The sequence below is a fragment of the Chiloscyllium punctatum genome, chromosome 39 (assembly GCF_047496795.1).
Source record: "Chiloscyllium punctatum isolate Juve2018m chromosome 39, sChiPun1.3, whole genome shotgun sequence".
Lineage (NCBI taxonomy): Eukaryota > Metazoa > Chordata > Chondrichthyes > Orectolobiformes > Hemiscylliidae > Chiloscyllium > Chiloscyllium punctatum.
Genome location: NC_092777.1, coordinates 47,624,305 through 47,646,503, shown reverse-complemented (window position 1 = coordinate 47,646,503; position 22,199 = coordinate 47,624,305). Strand labels below are relative to the sequence as shown.

Sequence of the window (22,199 nt, the reverse complement as noted above, 5' to 3'; positions counted from 1 at the left end):
CCAGCCCTCCTGCCAAGACCTATTATACTTTTAAAATAATAATGTTCTTTCACTGCCTATGTGAGATTAAACCAAAAATAGAGTATTAACATGGGCCCCAATTAAGCCATTTGTAGCATGACCAGGCAGCAATTGGAGTTGGCAAAGAGCAATGTCGTTTTCCCACTCCCCACAGGTGGAAAGCTGGAAAATTAAGAGATGATTTCATTGAAACAAGGTCAGTCTAGGTGCTCAGAGCCACATTGTAAAACATCCCTGCATGTGTTTCAAATAAAAATAATTTTTTGATTGTTGCAAAATAAAACATTTGAGCTACAATGCATAAGTACCAGTATGTATTAACATATTGTCTGATCAGAAATTGTTACAGGTTATTTGCCAATTTTATTTACCCATAGGTGATACTGAATGTTTCAAGTTTCCAGCCAGTCATCTAGTCCATACATTTACTTTTTGAAGGGGCAAGAGTATATTATTGCATCTTGTCGTATTTTTGTTGATTTCAAATTTACAGATGATATGACATTTGGAAGTATTGCAAACCATAAGAAGGATCGAGTAGAACTCAAAAGGATGTAGATAGAATAGGTAAGCAAGTGGCTTTAAATTTTAATGTAGAGAAGGGTGAAGTGATTCATTTTGGAGGGAAAAATATTTTTAAAAAATGAAAAAGTACTGTTCTAAAGGAGTTGCAGGAGCAGGGAGACCTGGATATATGTAAGGGATTGGTTAATAGAGCATCCTCGACTTTGAGACATAAAATGCAAAATCAGGGATGATGTGCTAACCTATATGAAACACTATTTCGGCCTCAACTGGAGATTATGTTTAATGCTGGGAACTGCACTGAAGGAAATATGTTGAAGGCCTTAGTGGGTACATAAAAGATTTGCGAGAAAGCTTCCAGGAGTAAGGAACTTCAGTTGCACAAATAGATTGGAGAAGTTACTTGTTCACCTTGGAAGAAAAAAGGTTGAGAGGAGTTTCGGTAGAAGTATTCAAAATCCTAAAGGATCTGGCCAGAGTAGATGGGAAAAACCAATTCCCACTGATGGAATGATTGCAAACCAGAGGACACAGTTAGAAGCCTTGGTGATGCGAGTTAAAATATTTTGAACTCAGCAGATGATTAGGATATAGAGTGGTCCTCAGAATGTGGAGGAAGCAGGATCAGTTAAGTTTTCTGAAGGGAGTTGGTTTATTATCTGAAGAGGAAAACAAAAATGTAGGGTTGTGGGCTAAAGGCAGGGAATGGCACAAGGTGATTGCCCTACAGAGAGTCAGCACAGACACAACAGGCTGAATGTGTAACTCTGTTATTTAGTCTGCTGAAGTATATGTTGTTTATTTGTGGTAAAGCACAGCAGATCTCAGTGAGGCAGAGCCCACCCTGACTCATATGTGCATCACTCAACTTTATAAAGAAAAACTGGTAAGAACTAGAATTTTTTTTCTCTTTTATTGTGTTACAATGACTGATTCTTACTTCATACATGGTTGGGGAAAATAAAAACAAATTGCTGTTGAAACTCAACAGGTCTGACAGCATCTGTCGGGAGAAAGCAGAGTTAACTTTCAAATCTGGTGATTCTTCATCAGTAGTGCCAGATGCTACCAGACCTACTGAGTTTCACCAGAAATTTGTGTTTGGATTTATGTCTCCAGCATCCGCAATTCTTTCTTTTGTTTTATTTTGTGGATTTAAAGAAAAACATTGTGAACAATAAGCTCTCCTGCAAACCACAGCAAAATAAACTGAAGAAATGATGGTGACTATTAAATGCATTTCAGGTCAGGGAAGTTCATCATAGGATGATTGGAATGATACCACACAGAAGGAAGCCATCCGATCCTAAATGTTTTTTTCTGTCAATTTGAAAGTGTTATCCAATTAGTCCCACCCACCTCCTCCCCCCAATCCCCTGCTTTCCTCAAGGCCTAGTAATTTTATCCAGTTCCTGATTGAAATTTATTATTGAATCCACATCTTCAAAAGTGCACTCTACATCACAATAACTTGCGTGAAAAGAAAGTGTTTTTACATAGAGGTCCAGTAACTGGCAAATATGCTGTGTGTGTTAGTTACCAACACTTTGACATAGAAAGTAGTTTCTCCCTATTCACTAAATGTAAATCCTTTTGAGTATCAATATCAAATCTCCTATTTTTTTTCATTTTCAGGTTTAGCTTTTCCGAGGGAACTGAAATATTTCATTTTTGATACTATTCTGGTAAATCTCCTCTGATCCCTTTCAAGTAAAGTGTGGTGCACAGAATTGGCCAATAACTCTATTTGATTACTGCAGATTTGCAGGTTTCTCTGCTCTTGCGCCCCCTTTAAAATTGCACTATTTAGTTTAGCTTGCTGCCTCTATTTATTCATAGGATGTGGGCACCACTAGCAAAGTTAGCATTTATTTCTAACACTAATTGACAATGAGAGCATGATGATCTACCTTTTTTTGACAACTGAGTGGTTTGCTAACCCATTCCAGGAGCAGTTAAGAGTCAACTACATTCCTATCTGAAGACACAAGTAAGGATGCTAAATCTCCTTTGCTATAGGAGACCAGTAAACCAGATGGACCTTTCAGCAACAAAAACAGAAATTACTGGAGAAACGCACACTGACAGCATCTGGAAGTTCTGATGAAGATTTGCCAGACTTGAAATGTTAACTCTGTTTTCTCTCCAAAGATGCTGCCACACTGAGTTTCTCCCGCAATTTATGTTTTGGTTTCGGATCTCCACATCTGACGTTCTTTGTTTTAGTTTAGGGCTTTTCAGCAATGTGGCAGTTACATGGTCACCATTACTGATCTAACTTTTTACTTCAACTTTTTTTTTACTCACTGGTTTTGAATTCATTAATCCAGGCCTCCAAATTTCTAGTTCAGTAGCAATCATTATGTTAACATTCCAAGTGATTCCCCTCATTCTTCTTCTTCCCAACAAAATAAATTACTCCAGACTTCTTAAAACTTTGTTAAATTTTGTTTGCAATCTGTCCATTTCACCAGTATGTCTTCCTGAATTCATTTGCAATCATTCATCAATTATTAGTCCTTTTCCTTGCTTTGTGTCTTCTCTGAAACTTTCAGATTTTGTTCAGTACAGCATTTCCAAGTTCAGGTCATTCCAAAAGAACATTGATTCCAATGCTGACCTTGAGGCAGCACCACTGCATACTTCCTGGCAATTTGAAAAATAACCATATGCCACTACTCTTTTTTTTTCTGATCCCATGCCATTTTCTATCCCTTCAGCCACCTACCCAATTATTTTTCTGCAACGTTTGTTATATATGGTACATTCGTCAAACTTTTGTGACAATCCATTTGCACAACCTATACCTACCTTTATCAAAGAACTTGGTCATATGAGTCAACTATTCTTTTTACTATCCTTCTCAGCCAATTTATCCTTTCCTTAATGCAAGACAGGGGTTCAAACTGAATCAAGAATTGACATGTAGCCTCCATGCTCTTCAATCAGTTCTACAAGCCCAGTTAATTCAATGAAATGCACACTTTTTACTCATTGATCTAGACCTGCAAACAGGTTTGAAATGAGCCATTTGCACTTTTTTATCCTAAATCAAATTTACAAAATTGGCTTGTACAGATGGATTTGTATTAAATGCAGTTTATTGGAAATGCAGAATGCATTGTGCTTATGTAAATCATTTGTGCTCCCTGATTTTCCCTGTCTTATGTATCTGTGCTGTCATAGAGGAAATCATGTAGGTACCCTGATTGTAAATATTTGCATATTATTTTAATAATCATGAATCCTTGTAGGCGCCATGAAGAAAGTCTTTTCTGAAATTAAATTCTCCATAAAAGATTGACCTATGCTGAACATATGTCAGCAAGTTTTAATTCTCTCGCAATGGAAAATCCTAATCATTTCTGTGTTCAGGGACAACTCTGGATGAAATTCAAATCATGCAATTAAAATTCCCTTGAGCCCACTGTAAAACTTTCCTTGCTGGCATATGTAGAACTAGAACAGAATAAAGAAACTTCCTCAAATATAGCTGAACAGAAATCAAGTACACCAAAATTTCTGTGCTGAAAATATCAAAACATGAGACAACCGTGTTAACCAGCTGAGATTAACATTGAAATAGGAATTAGAAAATTTAAAATAAAACACACACCGTTCTGGCCAGTAATTAGTGTCAAATGTAGGTGAAGACTTCACAGTAGCTATTGAAAACTGCAAATGTTAAACTAGTAAACCATTGGTTCACAGAGATTCGTGGATTCAACAGAGAATTGTTAAATCCCTCAATTTCAACGTACTGATTTTCAACAGTGTATGTTATAGTTTACGGTTTTTCTTCCCTTTCTTTTGCAAGAAAGCCACTAACTATAAAGCACCAGTGGAGCCATGTAAAACAATGCCTTTATAGAAAGATACAACTGTGGACGGCTGTATGATTGCCCCTTTAATCCCTGTTTTGTATTATAGCAATTGAGTTCATGATCACAGTTAATTCACATTGTGTTTATATTGCTATGATCTACAGTCTCTTTCTTTCAATATGGCTTCTTTTAATTCAGTATAGAACAGTTAATTATAATTGTAGTTTAACTGCATCATTAAAATTAATTGACTATGTAGTGTAATATTCACTTCCTCACAGGATAAAGTCCATAATGCCAAAACTTTTCAAAGGAGTAATTAAAATCTAAATTTTCCATTTTTCTCAGTTAGATGATTGCTATTTTATATTTGCAGTACTTAGTTTACTGAATCATTGTTCCCTCTCTTGACAAGCTCAAATCTAACTGATACATTTTCTGAAACAAGGGATCTTTATAAGGGAATGGTTCATCCATACCATTTCTATCTTGAGGAAATCCTGAGGGGAGAGGAAATGTCTCTTGGGTCACCATTCACTGTAAAGCAATTGGTTACATCCTGCCTTTTACAATTTCATTTTTATTAAAATGTGAAGAATTCAGATTAGTATTTGACTTTGTGCCTTTCACAAGGCTTTTCATAACCATATCAGAATGTTGAAAATTCAAAATCCCAGTTTAAGAAATATCCTTCCTGTGTTTCTCCCTCAAGGTGCACCATGTAGTGTCTCAGAATTGTGATGGATTACATTTACGTAGCAGTTTACCCAGGAAGGCACTTTCTGAACTACATGGAAATATGTATATAGAGGTAAGATAATACAGGAGCTGGCATGCAGCTTGAGTATGTTGCGCCTATATTCATCTCACTATTGGGATGTCAGGATGTACCTATAATTTATCATGTGAACCTGTTTTTGACAATTTGATTGTCTTTAGCCACTTAAAGATATTTAGTAACATCACAAACAAATTGTGTTTCTGTTTCTCTTTTTGGCATAATTTAAAATGTTTCCCATTGTAAGTTTTTTTAAAACAAAAAGAAACCTCACAACAATGTCTTTGGAATTTCTTTTCAATCAAAATTTTCTTTCTCCTGAATGCAGTACCTCTGTACTTTTCTGATTCATACATGAATAATAACCACTTGGTGAGGCACTGCAAGATGGCCTGCAATTCAGTGATGACCCTGCAGTAAGAAATCAAAATAGGAAGAAAGGGAAAATTTAATAGAATTATATTTTTCCCCAAAATATATCCTTGCCCAATCTTCATCTGTATATACTACCAATATAGTTTCCAAATGGATACTGGGGCAGATCTTCGCATTTGTAACCCAAGACCTGAAGCCAGTTGCTGTGCTATAATTGATGTGATTGAGATCATGTAATTGTGCAAACTGGATTTAACTAAGGACCTTTCTGATCTATATAGCTCAGCTACTTAGTGAAATAAATTATTTTGCCTTGAGGCACAATTAAAACACTACAGTGCATAAGTTTGAAATATTCTGCCTTCCTTATTTTGTTTGCTCTTTTTCTTTGAAGAGGAAATTACAGGCAAAAATGTCCTGGGCGTATCTCAAAGAACAATGCAAGAAAAGATTCATAATCTGAGTTACACAATTGACTCAACTACCGACAGTTTCTAACATCGAGTTTTCCACATAGCAAACACAAATTAATTCAAAGTGGAAAAGAAATAGAAGAATATTAACTGTTTAATCTGTTGGGCTGATGGTACTTTCCGGAGGTTCTGCATGTTAGTAGTGCACTGTTCTTTGATTAATGAAAATAAAAAGTTAAAGTGTAAAATTAATATCAAGAGAGATATTACAACTGCGGTAGTCCTTTTATTTGCCAACATTTTCTCCAGAGAGGGTTATCGATAATCATCATGGTTAAAAAAAAAATGAAATGATGGAATTATATGTGGTGAAGCCTAATGAATTGTAACCAAGCCACAACTTGGACCATTGAATTGAATTGGGTTTATTGTCACGTGTATTCACATAAGTACAATGAAAAGTTGAAAATGTGTTGCTGGAAAAGCGCAGCAGGTCAGGCAACATCCAAGGAACATGAGAATCGACGTTTCGGGCATCAGCCCTTCTTCAGGAATGAGGAAAGTGTGTCCAGCAGACCACCCAGATGGCCTCCTTCTTCAAGGACCGCAATTTCCCCCCAGACTTAGTCGACGATGCCCTCCACCACATCTCTTCCACTTCCCGCTCCTCCACTCTTAAGCCCCGCCCCTCCAACCGCCACCAGGACAGAACCCCACTGGTCCTCACCTACCACCCCACCAACCTCCATGTCCAACGTATCATCCGCCGTCATTTCCGCCACCTCCAAACGGACCCCACCACCAGGGACATATTTCCCTTCCCTCCCCTATCAGCGTTCCGAAAAAACCACTCCCTCCGTGAGTCCCTCGTCCGGTCCACACCCCCCACCAACTCAACCTCCACTTCCGGCACCTTCCCCTGCAACCGCAAGAAATGCAAAACTTGCGCCCACACCTACCCTCTTACCTCCCTCCAAGGCCCCAACGGACACTTCAATGTCCGCCACAAATTCGCCTGCACCTCCACACATCATCTATTGCATCCGCTGCACCCGATGTGGCCTCCTCTATATTGGGGAGACAGGCCGCCTACTTGCGGAATATTTCAGAGAACACCTCTGGGACACCCGGACCAACCAACCCAACCACCCCGTAGCCCAACACTTCAACTCCCCCTCCCACTCCACCAAGGGCATGCAGGTCCTTGGACTCCTCCATTGCCAGACCATGGCAACACGACGGTTGGAGGAAGTGCGCCTCATCTTCCGCCTGGGAACCCTCCAACCACAAGGGATGAACTCACATTTCTGCAGTTTCCTCATTTCCCCTCCCCCCACCTTGTCTCGGTTAAATCCCTCGAACTCAGCACCGCCTTCCTAACCTCCAATCTTCTTCCTGACCTCTCCGCCCCCACCCCCACTCCAGCCTATCACCCTCACCTTGACCTCCTTCCACCTATCGCATTCCCAACACCCCACCCCCAAGTCCCTCCTCCCTACCTTTTATCTTATCCTGCTGGACTCACTTTCCTCATTCCTGAAGAAGGGCTGATGCCCGAAACGTCGATTCTCCTGTTCCTTGGATGTTGCCTGACCTGCTGCGCTTTTCCACCAACACATTTTCGGCTCTGATCTCCAGCATCTGCAGTCCTCACTTTCTCCTACAATGAAAGGTTTACAAGTTGGCACTATCTTAGATACAAGGGTACATAGGTACAGAATCTTAGACACAAAGCAGTAAAATAAGGAAAACAAAGTTAAAAGTTAAGCATTATAGCCCTTCTTACTAAAAAATATAAAAGCAAAGAAACACGTAAACAGTCTAACTCCACAGTCTATAAGCACCTAGCAGTGCTGGGCTCACACTCCTCACAAGGCCTTGACCTCCTCCTTGGCATCACTGGCACACTAAGGTTTTCTCACAACTGTCTGTCATTTTATAGATTAGTGGCCAGATTGTTTTAAGAACTGTGGCCTGTAAAGTTAAAATGGTTTACAGATAAACGTTAAATTAGTGCAAAAGTAGGCCATTCAGCCTTTCAAGAGTGCTCTGCCATTCAGCTGTTAGTGTTCCAGTATCCCATATTCACATCTATTCTCAATAATGTTTGATTCCCTTGCCTAACAAGAATCTTATCTACTTTCAAGTTTAAAATATTCAATGACCACCCCCCCCCCCCCCCCCCCCCCAACAAGCACTCCCTCCAGGGGCAGAAATTAGAAGTTAATGCATTTCTCCAGGGGCAAAAATATTCCCCTCATCTCTATCCTAAAAGGACAACTAATACTTTGAAAACAGTGTCCCGCTTCTTCTTCCTTAAGATTAAACATTACGGTTCGCATCCACCTTGTGAAAACCATTCACAATCTTTTAAATTCTAATGAAAACAAACCCAGCCTATTGAATCTTTCCTCATAAGACAACTCCTTTTCCAGGTAACAATCCAGTCAACCACTCCAAATCATCTTCAATGCATTTACATCCTTCCCTAAATTTGGAGAACAAAACTGTGCGCAGTCTTCGTGATGTGGTCTCATCAACGCCCTGTGTAAGTGAAGCATGACCTCCTTAGTTTTATGTTCCAGTCCTCTCATCATAAAGGCGACCGTCCCATTAGCCTGCCTGATTACATGCTACACCTAGCTGCATACTAATCCTTTTTAACTTTTGCACTAGGACATCTAGATCCCTCTACATCTCAGAATTTAGTGATCATTCTCCATTTAAGTAATACTCTGCTTTTTGTTTCTCCTGCCAAAGTGAACTTCACATTTTCCCACATTACACTCCTATCTGCCAGATTTGTGCCCATTCACTTTATCTGCATTAATCTGCATCCTTTTTGTGTCACCTTCACAGCAAATGTACTTAACTATCTTTGTGCAATTTGCAAATATAGACACCATGCATTCAATACCCTCAGCTAGATTATTAATATAAAATTGGAAAATGTTGAGGGCCCAGCACAGACCTCTGTGGGACCCACTTGTCAGACCTGCCAATCTGAAACTGTGATCCATTTATGCATTCAATAGCCAGCCAATTCTATCTGTGCTGCTGTGTTACTCCTGTACCATGACCTCCTGCCCTATACAATAACCTTCTATGTACTTTGTCATCTTTTTATATTTAGTTTTTATACTCCCACACATAGTTACTGACATTAGTTAATTACTGTCAACATTTTACTTGATTATGGTGATGTGATTTTTGCAGGTATGCACATATTGCTCTCCTAACCGAGAATACATTCGTCTTTTCGATGTTACGGAACGCACATCACTGCACAAACACAATACTGGAAGAAAGTGCCACAAATGTAATAGTGAGCTGCGAGACACAATTGTGCACTTTGGGGAAAAGGGAACACTGGAGCAGCCACTGAACTGGAAAGGAGCAGCTGAAGCAGCCAAGAAAGCTGATGTCATCATTTGTCTTGGATCCAGTTTAAAGGTTAAACAATGTTTCTCAGAAACTTCTTTTGTCACTTCAGATAATGAATGGACTTTGGTTGTATTTAAAATAGTCATGCCACACCTCATTGTACATTTTTGTGTGAAGAAGAATTTCTAGCAACTTCTGTGTAGACTAGAGAAGATAAGTAAAACTATCAATGAAGGACTATTGAATCCATAATAATCTCCATGTAAGTAAAAATTATTGGGCTTTCAAAATAATAGTGAAGAAATACTGTGTTAAAAGATTTAATTCTAAGAACAGTAACTTTCGTAATTTAATAATTTTAATTTTTTTCTTTATTCATTCACGGGATAAGAGCTTCATTGGCTAGACAGCATTTATTGTGCATCCATAACTACCCTTGGGGCAGTTAAGAATCAACTACATTGCTGTGGGTCAGGAGTCACATGTAGGCCAGACTAGGTAACAATGACAGTTCCTTCCCTAAAGAACATTAGTGAACCAGATGGGTTTTTCTGGCAATCAATGGTCGTCATTAGACTCTTAATTCCAGAGTTTAAAAAAATTTTATTCTAATTCCACCGTCTGCTTGGCAGAATTTGAACCCGGATCTCCAGAACATTACCTGGATCTCTGGACTAACAGTACAGCGATAATATAATTGGTCCATCACCTACCACAAACTCCATTGGTTGTAATAGTCCAAAATTCCATGAGTGTGGGGACGGTTCCAGTGGATTGGAAATATGCCAATATAAACATCCTTATTCAAAAAGGGAGGGAGCCAGAAAGTAGGAAACTACAGGTCAGTTATTTTAAATGGGAAATTGCTAGAATCCATTATTAAGGATGTTATAATAGGACATTTGGCAAGTCAAATGCTATTCATCACAGACAGCATGGTTTTATAAAATGTAAAGCATGCTTGACTAATTTGCTAGAGTTCTTCAAAAATGTAAGAAGAAATTTGGATAATGGGGATCCTGTAGATGTGATGTATCTGGACTTCCTGAAGACATTTGTACAGTGCCACATAAAAGGTGAATCCATGTGGTAAGACCATATTGACTTAAGGGTACTTTATCAGTTTGAGTAGAGGATTGGCTAATGGTTAGAAAGCAGAGAGTCAGGACAAATGGGTCTTTTTCTGGTTGGCAAGATGAAGTAGTGGTGTGCCATGGGGTTTGGTCCTTGGCTCCCAGCTGTTTGCAATCTACGTTAACAGACTTGGCTGTGGCAATAGAAAGTACTGGAGCCAACTTTGCAGATGGCAAATTTAATACCTAAAATAGGTATGAAAGTAAGATGTAATTAATAAATAAATTTACAAATGGATATGGACAAGTTAGATAAATTGGCCAAAATTTGGCATATAAAGCCTAATATTGATAAGTGTGAGGTTATCCATTTTGGTCAGAGGAATACAAGGCAATTTATGATCTAAATGGAGAAAAGTTTCAGAGTGCTTTGATGCAGAGGGATCTGGTTGTCCTTGTGCATGTGGATTGCAGAAAATTGGTTTGCAGCTAATAAGACAAATGAAAGTTGGCATTTATTGCTAAAGGAATAGAGAATAAAAGTAGGAAAGTGTTGCTGAAACTGTAAAAGGCATTAGTGAGATGGCATCTGGAATATTGCATACAATTTTGATTTCTTTACTTGAGGGATGGAATTGCAATGGAGATGGATGTCACTGTTAAGGATTGCATGTGTGCCTTAATTTTGGCACTTGCCATTTCCACATTAGGCTGGTTGCAGCTTGAAATTTTCTATTATGCTTCAACAGTATGCTAAACAAGAATCTGAGAATAGTGCCATATACTGTACCATGTCTCATGCTTCAACACTGCCTAACCTTGTGGCGCTCTGTGGACACCAACTTTCTAAGTGAGGAAAATAGCAGACATCAAGTGTAGTACCCTTTAGTGTTTTGTTTCAATGATATGTAATTGAGGAGAACAGCCATATTGGTGTCTGGCAGATAAGGCATGCTGCCTGTCAAAATGCTGACTCGTTGTTGTTTAAAATTTCTTCTTTGTTTACATAAATATTTTCACACTTCTGTTATATGTCCTCCAGTCTGAATTATTAAGCCTGAAATCTGAATTAAAATGCGAGCAAGTTTTATCACGTGGTTTTTCTGTTCTGAAATCTACACTTTCCTTATTACAGGTTCTTAAAAAGTATGCATGTCTTTGGTGCATGAGTAGGGTACCCCATAAAAGGCCAAAGCTGTACATAGTAAATCTACAGGTAAGCACTAGTTTATTCATCCTTGTGATTTAAAGCTCTCTGCAAGTAGATTTTGATTATGTTGGTGTGGAACTGGTCTCACTTATCAGACCAGATGAGTACAACAGGTTTTCATCCCTATAAAGAGTGTTAGCAAATCCAAGCTTTGATTTATTTTATTGTTTACCAAAACCAGGTTTTTAATTTTCTGACTCAGTTTGAGGATTTGAATTCAGTTTTTCACAATCATGGAGGGCTTTGTACTATCATTTTGTATAAAATTAATCCAGAATGCTTATGTGTACCATATTTTATATGAACATAAAAGCTAAATACTGTGGATGTTGGAAATAATCAGGAGGTCTGTCAGCATCAGCTAATATTAGTAGAAGCAGAGTTAACATTTCTGGTCTGAAATCAGTCACAGAAAATAAATGTTCTCTCTTCTCTCTCTCTCTCTCTCCTCTCTCTCTCTGTGTCTCTGGCTCTCTCCAGATGCTACTCGACCTCCTGAGTATTTTCAACATTTTCTGTTTGTGTGTCGTATCCTATTCCTTGTATCAAGCAGTATTATCTCTGTTTCTCTAAGTACCTGTTAGATTAATTGAGTTTGTCATTTCAAAATTTGTTTTTTCAAAAACAGTCTTATGTGATCATGTATTTATGTTTTTAAGACTGGTTACATGCTCATTTCCATAGCTAAAATTGTAAGTTTAACTACCTCGAGTCATACAAGTGAAATTAATCCAATCAGTATTCAATTATATCACCTGTTCACATTTTATTAATGAGTTAAAAAAGCAACTATATGGCCTAAGAATCTGTTCAAATTTTGACTTTAATTCATGTTGAATCTGATATCTTAAGTTTTTTTTTGTGTTGAGGCAAAATAAAATTCAGTGGTTTGTGAGAAAGAAGCAAGCTTTGTGATTGATCTGCCTTTGTATAAATTAAGGATAGTATCTTAAAATAATGTATTTATGTTTGAATCCACCCTGTTTTGTTTGTACACAGATTAACTTTGTGAATTATATTTAAATGCTTTTAACATTTCCAATTTGGCATGCACAGTTGTACTAATCGTGTACGAATCTCTGTGCTCAAAGCTTTATCCTTGATTTGGTCCTGTACCTCACCCTTCATTGTGCCTTTGGACTGACTGTCTGGCACTGTCCTGGATGAGTCAGGATTTCTTGTGATATTGGTAGACTGAAACCATCATGCTGAGTTCCAGCTGTAATCATATAGTCTGAGTTCCCCAATTTTAACTATCTTGAAATGCCCATTGTCCTAAATTAAATGATCTGTAAGTTACTGCCCTGCGATGCTGATATGAATTTCAAATCCCAAATCTCTTACCAATATCTTTTGTCACTCTCTGCTTTCTCATGTCCTTACTCTGACTCCAACCTCACATGCAAATTCTAGCACCTGTGTCCTGTTCAGATAAAAATCTACTTACCTGTTACCCTTGCTCCTGTCAATAACCTGTGGTTTCCATCTCTGTGTCCATTTCAAAATCTTCCTAATCTTCCACAGTCATGCCCATTTCTTTACAATCTTTTGAGATCCTATGCCTAAGTCTAAGGTTGTGCTTCCCACTCTTCCAACTCTGGTCCACTGTATTTTGATGTCACCACCTGTTTTACCTTGGTAATTGTCTACTTGTTTTCACAGTCCCATACCCAGATATTCCTTCTAAAATTATTTGCCTTTTTTTTAATCACACAGCACCATTTTTTTGTCTTTATGATCTGTTTCCTATTTCATCCAGACCAATAACTTTGAACACCATTAGACATATTTCTATTTTTAAGACAGTAAATCAGTTTAAGCTATAATTTGTTATGCTTTCCTTTTCTTTAACAGTGGACACCAAAGGATGATGTTGCTACACTGAAAATCCATGCAAAATGTGATGATGTCATGCGATTGCTATTGAAAGAACTTCATTTGGAAATTCCACATTATGACAGGTATCACCTACTTATTTCATCTTGATACTTCTCTAGTCCCCTCTCATCCTTCTTTTACCTCTTCCTCCATTTAAAGTTTTCCACCAATTTCTATGAACACTCCCTCAACAAAAGTCTCTCTCCTCCTCATTGTCTCATTCACAACTAAGGCCCTCACAAATGCCTGCCACATCTCCCTCACTACTTACAACCACTTTACATTTTGTTTTCCCTGGAATAAATTCTTCATCCAAGTAATATACAGCTATACATTCAAGCTGTTTATTGCTGAGTCTTGATCCAACACTTTCCATAAACTTTCTGTCGCTATCCATCCAGTCAACCATTTTATAACTTTCACCTTTAAAGCCTTTTGTATTTGCTCATACCCTTATCATGTTCACTCATGAACACTCCCAATTTCCTTCCATCGATTCTTTCCATTGGCTGCAGTCACATTAATCACGACAAAATCTTGCTGTCCCTGATTAATTTGTACACTGTCGCTTCAAAATTACAAATGTGAGAATCTCACAAAGAAGTTTAAGACCAGCTGTTCAAGTGCCTGTACCACATCTATCATTTCGTTCCTCAAGCCAAATGTTCCCCTCACTATCTTTCTCTAGTTTCTTTGCTACTTCCTGTCTTCCCTTTCTGCAAAGTTAACTTCTTGTTCTCTTGAGTGCATTATGTTGCTGATGACCTATACTAATTTCTAGCCTGTACCCTAGCTCACTGTTTATGCATCTATCTATTAGTCTCATACATCCATCCATCCCGTTTCTCATGTCCTATTGACCTTCATTCTTTCAAAATCAACGTCATTACCTTTAGTAGCAATTGAAAGCCTACACACAATACATGTGCCTTTGGAAACAAATTTTGAATTTCCAACCTAACTTTTTTTCCCAAAATTCTTCAGCTTAATCCATGACCATCTTCCTTTTAACTCCATGTCTGATTTTTCCAATCTGCATTGGCCACATCTCCAATGAGTCATTTCTTTATACCCTTTGACAATCAACAAGCCATTCTCCTCCAAAACCTTTAACTCCATTCCACTCCATCAAGCTCAGTGAAACTATACTTAATTGGTGAAACACCTACCTAGTCAGTTGTAAGTAGACTTCAATTCGCAATAGGTTCCGTCCCCACAGTAGAATTCACAAGGCTTTATTTTTGGCTTCCACGTCGTCATCCTTGAATTGTGCTCCTTGGTGATATCCTCCAATGGTATGGGTAATCTTGCACATGAACACTGACAGCCTTCGGGTCTATCAATATTTTTTGTATTTCCATACCTTTCCCAGCCACTGTCTCAGGTTGAAGCAGATTCTTTTCAATAACTCCATGATTGAGTTTTGTCATATTTGCTTCATCTCTTTTGCATCAGCCACATTTTTTTTGATTGAAACCCTCATCCATGCTCTTTTATGGAAAGGGAATTCAAGCAGAAAGGGTAAATTTGATTGCTTCTGGGAACAATCTCCCTTGCTTGAGGTCACCTAAACGACACAGACTGGAAGGTTAACATAGAATTGAGCATTATAATCCATTTGCCTGCTGCCTTTACTTGTTGAATTATTGAGGAACAGATTTTATAATCTTATTGGTGAATTGTAGCTGCTGAGAATATATTACAAATCTTTGTCCATTAATTTCTCAATGATTTTTACTGCAATGCCTGATTTTCTTCAAGGTCCAAAGATCCTATTTTCAGTCTAGCTACTCAGCTGAGACCAGGGGAAGAAGACAGTCATAGTCGTAAATTACTAACCAAGGACAGTCCAGAAGGGGTGGCTTCTACTGTCTCTGGTGGTTGGTATGGAAAAGGTTGTGCAAAAGGCAGAAGGAAGAAAAAAATCTAAACTGGGAATGCTGATTGTCATTGTTTACATTTTTCTGATTTTTATCTTTCCATCCTTCCCCATGCAAACTCTGTTACTTTGGGGAGGGAGCAGAGCAACTGGAGGATTTCTGCAAACCCTGATGCCAATACTGTGTAATGCTGATTCACGAAGCTGTGTGCTGCCTGCATGACTAAAAGTTCCTTATTGCATATCAGGTTGATCCGGAATGTCATCTTTTCCCGCTGGCCTGTGATTTGAATTAGTCAAGTAATGAAGGGTCTCGATGCACTACACTGTTGACTGGGCTACTAAATTTCAAGCATTGGAAACATGAGCAAATTGGTAGAAATTAATGTGATACTTGAGATTTGGCTATTGAATACAGCAAAAATATTCCCCTGATAAGCAGCTTTAGTAGCATTTACATTGAGGAATGGTTAATTGTCTTTGGCCAAAAGGCATTGACAGACAACCAAATATGATTTAGGCCCACTGATTATCAGTGAAGAAAGTAGCATTTTCCTGAAGCACCCCATATTTATTGCAGTATAGGAAGTAAAGCATTGTGTCTGTTTAAAGTAATCGATCTTTCATCATCCATTTGCAGAGAGGTTTAAGTTCAAGGCACGTGTTATGGGTATACATTAATAAATTCACTCTTCCCTACTTTCCTGCAGTGAGAGCACAAGACAATGAAATAAGCAGTTAACAGCAGTTTTCCATTCACTCTGCAGTTAAAAATTGCCTTTGTTCAAAGTTCAGTAGAAGCATTGCATCTACGTTAGTAACCAGTGAATTCATAAACCAGTGGACCTCACCCAAGAGCCAGTGTAAAACAGATTCTTGTCATTGACATCAAATCTTGTAATCAAACACCAAAATGGTAGCTGTCTACTGATACAGCGTTTCCTTGTACCAAATTTCAATTTTTAAAGTAATTTTCACTTTGTCGGCAGAACAGTGTATTTGTCAGTCACTTTCCATCTTCAGTAATGGCATCAAGCAGATAAAGCAGCAAACCTCTCTGTAGCTCTGGTGGTGCTCCAAACTTCTTATGCTCCTAACTGAAATTTTGAAAAAGTTAGAGAAGCCACAGAAAATAAAGCTTTTGAATATATTTTGCACTAGGAGGTATTTCAATTTACAATACCATTTGTATGTCTTTGTTTACTTACTACACATTTTGACTACTTCTTGAAGAATTTTCCAACCACCTCTTCAATACCAGGAATCTTTCTTAATTGGTTGCTTTTCTAGATTTACTACTCTTGCTTGTCGGAGACCTTTTAATATGTTGTTTTACAGTTTATTATAATATTGCAAGCTAGACTAAGCGATGGATTGATCTTGAAATGATCTCACTATTACCCACACACTTAATTGCTACTTAGCAGGAGAGATGTCTCCACCCCAATATAATCCTTGATTTTCTCTGTTCTGTTTCTTAATGTACCCAAATCACATTGGCTTCAAACAAGATGGATTGTACTTATTCAACATGCAGAGCTCTAATTCTTAACGAGTAGAATTTTAAAAATAATACTAAATGTAAATAACTTCCTCAGAGGTTGGGTTGGGGGATGCAGATAGTGTATAGTCCTTGTATAAATGTTTTAAAAATTCTACCAGTATCTAATCTGTTGATAATTAGAGCACAGTTTTGAATGTGCAAAGACAGGGTCTTAGGTGAAATAATTTATCTGTATTATAGTGAGATGAGAATGCCAAGGGAAGACAGTTGTTGTAGATGTCATGTATATATATCCTAAGGTGGCACGGTGGCTCAGTGGTTAGCACTGCTGCCTCACAGTGGCAGGGACCTGGGTTCAATTCCACCCTCAGGTGACTGTGTGGAGTTTGCACATTCTCCCTGGGTCTCGTGGGTTTCCTCCCACAGTTCAAAGTTGTGCAGCTTAGGTGGATTGGCCATGCTAAATTACCCATAGTGTCCAGGGTCTAGGTGAATTAGCCAAGGGAATTGCAGGCTTTACAGGGAATAGGGTAGGAGATGGGTCTGGGTGGTGTTTGGAGAGGTGGTGTGGTCTCGATTGGCATTCTGTGATAGAGTACAATGTGTTTATGCCTGGAGACAGATGTCATTAACTAGGTCTATTTCCAAAGGACCTTTTCCTTCTCAGCCTTCTAGGTCAAAGAATGAATAAAGTGTTGTTTCAGGATCAATTTTTTAGCCATCGGACAGTGCTGAATCTTATGGCTCGTTTTTAATACAACTTAAAACCGTTTTAACATCAAACCATGTAAGACAACTACAAAACGGGTATTTTCTTTGTTTTTTTGTTGTAAAACTGCTAGTGTGTTGATATCTTGACAGGTAATGAATGAATTGAGAGTTAGTCTTCTGAAAGGGATTAAATGGTAAAAGAAAAGCAAAATACTGGAAATGTGAAATAAGGCAGTGGTTTTAATGTTGATATCTTGACAGTAGGTGAATGAATTGACTGTCAGTATCAGATTAAGGGGCAGATTCATGGCAGCATGTGAGGAGAGAAAATGTATATTTTGTTTAAAAGATGCTGCTTTTTTTTTCTGATTTGAGTCTGGGTTTTTTTTCCCTCAAGCTAAAACATTCTGCAGTCACTAAAATCAGTCTTACATCTAATAATGTTGAGTTAATTAAGCCCAGTGAAAACTTTTCAGGGTAAACATTAAAAAAAACTTTTTTGATTTGTGAGCACAGGGGTTAGACTTATAGTAGTATTTTTAACAATCCTGAACACATGCTTTCTTTCAAATATTCTTCATGTTTTGTAATGTTATGTGATTTAAACTTGAAATTGTTCAGCTTTCTAGAAACATCAGTTTATACTTTTAAACATGAAAAGGTGAGGTTCAAAAATGTGGTTGTAAATTTAATACCTGGGTTGTTCTTTACCTGTGTTACTGGTCATGTGATAGTCAAGGAATTACATTTTGGAGTGCTGTGTGCGCCAATGAGACATAAACAGAACTTTACATAATGGAATTATATAATGACATTTCACATTTCAGAATCCAGAATTTGTCTTCATATTACTGGAAAATTAATGGGCATTGAGTCACTAGTACAGAACAACCCCTCTGTGATTGCACTTTATTTGATATAACTTGTCAATTGTATTACAACAGAGCTGTAATTATTTTTTAAATAAACAGTCTTAAATGGAGAGCCCGCATTTTTCTTGTTATGTTATCACCAACAAAGAATCTACTGAAGCTGTGGAATCTGATAATGATATTTACACCTCTCTGCATATTGATGTGGTAGTAGGTTTGATTAATGGCTCCCTAGATAGGGATTTGTTCACATTGTGCGCTCTGACAAGATTGATTATTGACAGAGTTCCTAACAGGGATCCTGTTTTAGATTATTCTAATTAACTAATCAATATAACTAATTATTGACTGGAGCATTAAAGATAACCATAAATATTGACCTGTGTGTCAGTATAGGACCAGGATATAGAACCATAGACAACATAGTGACAGGAAATAAATTATTTATATCTATCTAGAGAAGGCAAGTATTTTGTAGGAAAGTGTTCACCCTTTAGTTGTGTAATGTTAAACTAAAAATTTTGTACTGTAAGGAAGAAACTTCAGGCAGAATAAACAGGTCAAAAGGGCCTGTTTCCATACTGTAGGAAATTTGTCTATCTATCTATCTTGACTGAGAAACTACTATTTGATTAATTAAGTTTGCAGTTTTCATGACCCTTACACCATTGGCTCTAATGGATTTGACTTATTAGACTTTCTGAGGGTAACCTCTTTTAAAGATGCAGCTTGATGGTCTCCTCCAGAAATCGAAAGAAATTTTCTGCACCATTCTACCATTTAGCCTTCAATTGTTAATGCCAACAGAGAAAGTCCAACCTTGTACTAGACGAATGCTGTGGAGATGAGTTCATATCTCACCTTGGCCACTTAGAAATTTACATTCAATTATTAATTGCAATCAAATGTTAGTCTGATGAGATTAGATTCCCTACAGTATGGAAACAGGCCCTTCGGCCCAACAAGCCCACACCGACCCTCTGAAGAGTAACCCACCCAAACCCATTCCCTAACCTATATTTACCCCTGACTAATGCACCTAACACTATGGGCAATTTAGCATGGCCAATTCACCTGCCCTGAACATTTTTGGATTTTGGAGGAGACCAACGCAGACACGGGGAAGAATGTGCAAACTCCAAACAGACAGTCACCCAAGGTGGGATTTGAACCCAGGTCTCTGACGCTGTGAGGCAGCAGTGCTGCCTGCTTAGCCGCCGTGCTGCCCCATTAATAACCATGAAACTACTGGATTGTTTTTAAGATAAAAGTCTAGTTCACTAATATCCTACAGGAGGAAATTTGACATTTTTACCCGGTTTGACTGTAGACCTATAAAAATGCAATGGATTATTTAACCATCTTCTGAAATGACCAGACAGGTAACTCATTTGTAATAAACTGCTAAAGAAAATGCAGTATCAAAACAAAACAACCTAGCCATTGGAAATGACAAAGATACACCATTTACAGTCAATCTTGTCAATTCCTCCTTCCTACCATCTGAGCTTTTGCTCAACGCTAAAACATACCCATTGGCCAAATGCCCATATTCCTTCATCATCACCACTGGCTTTGGCTTGTATTGCTGGCAGAGCAGACCCTCATAGTGTAATGGCACTGATGTATTCATTCAGGAGGGAATGGCCTAAAGGGCCCTCATTATTGATAAAAGACTATTTTTTATAATGGTCAAAAACTATTTTATTGAATAGGCTGAAACCTGGGCATTGGAGGCTGATGGATGACCTTATAGAGGTTTATAAAATAATGAGGGGCATGGGTAGGATAAATAGACAAAGTCTCTTCCTTGGGGTCGGGGAGTCCAGAACTAGAGGGCAAAGGTTTACAGTGAGAGGGGAAAGATATAAAAGGGATGTAATGGGCAACTTTTCCACACAGAGGCTGGTGTGTGTATGGAATGAGCCACCAGAGAAAGTGGTGGAGGCTGGTACAATTACAGTATTTAAATGGAATCTGAGTGGGTATATCAATAACAAAGGTTTAGAGGGATATGGACCACTTCACAAATGGGTCTAGATTAGATTAGGATAACTGGTTGGCATGAACGAGTTGCATCAAAGGTTCTGTTTCCATGCTGTACATCTCTATGACTATATTTATGGGGCTGAAACCACTTTGAAATTATAAGAGTGAATTGCATTGTTTTAGTATTGAAAACACCAGATTCTAGGATAGCTGAACTTCGCATTGCTGTACTTGGCAAGTTACAAAACCATGTAATGGCGATAAATTGTTTAGAATCGTTCTTCAAAGATAATCATTCTGGAGGAATGTAAATTGCTCATAATTTAATCCATTTACAAAACATCCAGCGAACCTGTAGATCCAATTGGGCATGAAGCAAGCCATCGTGTGCAACCACTTTGCACTCTGACTGAGAAAAGAACTCTGCAGCCATTATCAAATCTGACTAAATTATAAATCTGAAAACAAGTTGTTATGATTGTGTTTGGATAACTGGTCAGTTGATGAGAGAGATCATGTGCACAGTGAACTAACCCTGTTTTGTATTTTAAGAAATTTTGTTTTCTCCTGGCAAGTCTGAACAGATCAGAAGAAGTAGGATTGAGTGGCTATGCTCTCTGCTTTCATCGTCCATCCTACAAGCTTGAACCTTGCCTGTGTTTGGCAATTAGCACAGTAATTCCCAATTTCAAAGGAAAAGAAACTCTTATCAACAACTAAACCTCTTGCTGCAGAATCTGGAAACCTATCAAGTCCAGTTTGAAACCATTAACGCATCAACCTTGGGATCTGTGTAGAACTGACCTTAGAGGGGTTTTTTTAAGTTTAATCTATCCTCCCACTTCATAAATTACAAGTGTGTATAAACTCTTGAATGCAAGTGTGTTTTTATTATTTTAATTAGATTGGGAATTAAACATGTTAAATACTATTTTTAAAAACTTGTAAGGAATTCATACAGTGTGTTTTTTGCCATTGCAGCATGTTATTAGTCACTCCTGAAATGGTAAATATGTTCTCAGAACAAAACTGTTGCTGACAAATGAGGGATGGATGGAACATACAGGTTCCTCTTAGGGCATGGGAGACAATGAAATCTCTCCAGTTACCATCTATCATCTTCCTTCAGGTGATGAATCAGAGCTTTCTTACCACTTATTGCAAACACTGTTGGCTGTAAGGCGGAGAATATAAAGACTATGGGGAGCCTCAAATCCTGTCAGCAAGTGGCCTAGTAGTATCAAACTTGTTAATTCCTAAATGCATGTTTGCTAGACTGGACCTGTAGCAGGTGTTGAATGATCAAAAACAAAAAAAAATCCTACTTGACCTTGTCCTCATCAATCTACCTGTCATCCATGCATCTGTTCATGACCATGTTGATAAGTGTGACCACTAAGTAGTACAGCTGGGTGAGAAGTCCTGTTTTCGCATTGAGAACACCCTCTATCTTGTGTGACACTACTGTACTAAATAGGATAGCGTCGGGATACACCTAGCACCTGGAAATGTGCATCCATAAGGACCATCAGGATAGAAAAGTTGTATTCAACCACAATCCATTACCTCATGGAAGTGCATATTTCCCCCTCTATCTTGCATTATTGTCAAGCCGGGCACTAAGTCTGGTTCAATGAGAGGCACAGGACACCATGCTAAAAGCAGCACCAGGCAAAACTCAGTTGCCAACCTGGTTAACAACAACATGCGTATGAGCTAAATTATCCCACAACAAACAGTAAATCTTTTGCAGAAATCCAGTT

At 38.2% G+C, this 22,199-nt stretch overlaps 1 protein-coding gene across 1 annotated transcript in view; it reads left to right on the top strand.

The window, feature by feature from the left end:
• Nucleotides 1-18,557, top strand: part of sirt7 (sirtuin 7) — a 41,338-nt gene extending 22,781 nt beyond the window's left edge. The window contains exons 5-10 of the mRNA XM_072558638.1: nt 1,360-1,432; nt 5,083-5,181; nt 9,153-9,389; nt 11,529-11,609; nt 13,458-13,564; nt 15,243-18,557. Coding sequence (XP_072414739.1) covers nt 1,360-1,432; nt 5,083-5,181; nt 9,153-9,389; nt 11,529-11,609; nt 13,458-13,564; nt 15,243-15,411 — 766 coding nt within the window. The 3' untranslated portion in view covers nt 15,412-18,557. The remainder of the gene's footprint in view (nt 1-1,359; nt 1,433-5,082; nt 5,182-9,152; nt 9,390-11,528; nt 11,610-13,457; nt 13,565-15,242) is intronic.
• The last annotated feature ends 3,642 nt before the right edge of the window (nt 18,558-22,199 follow it).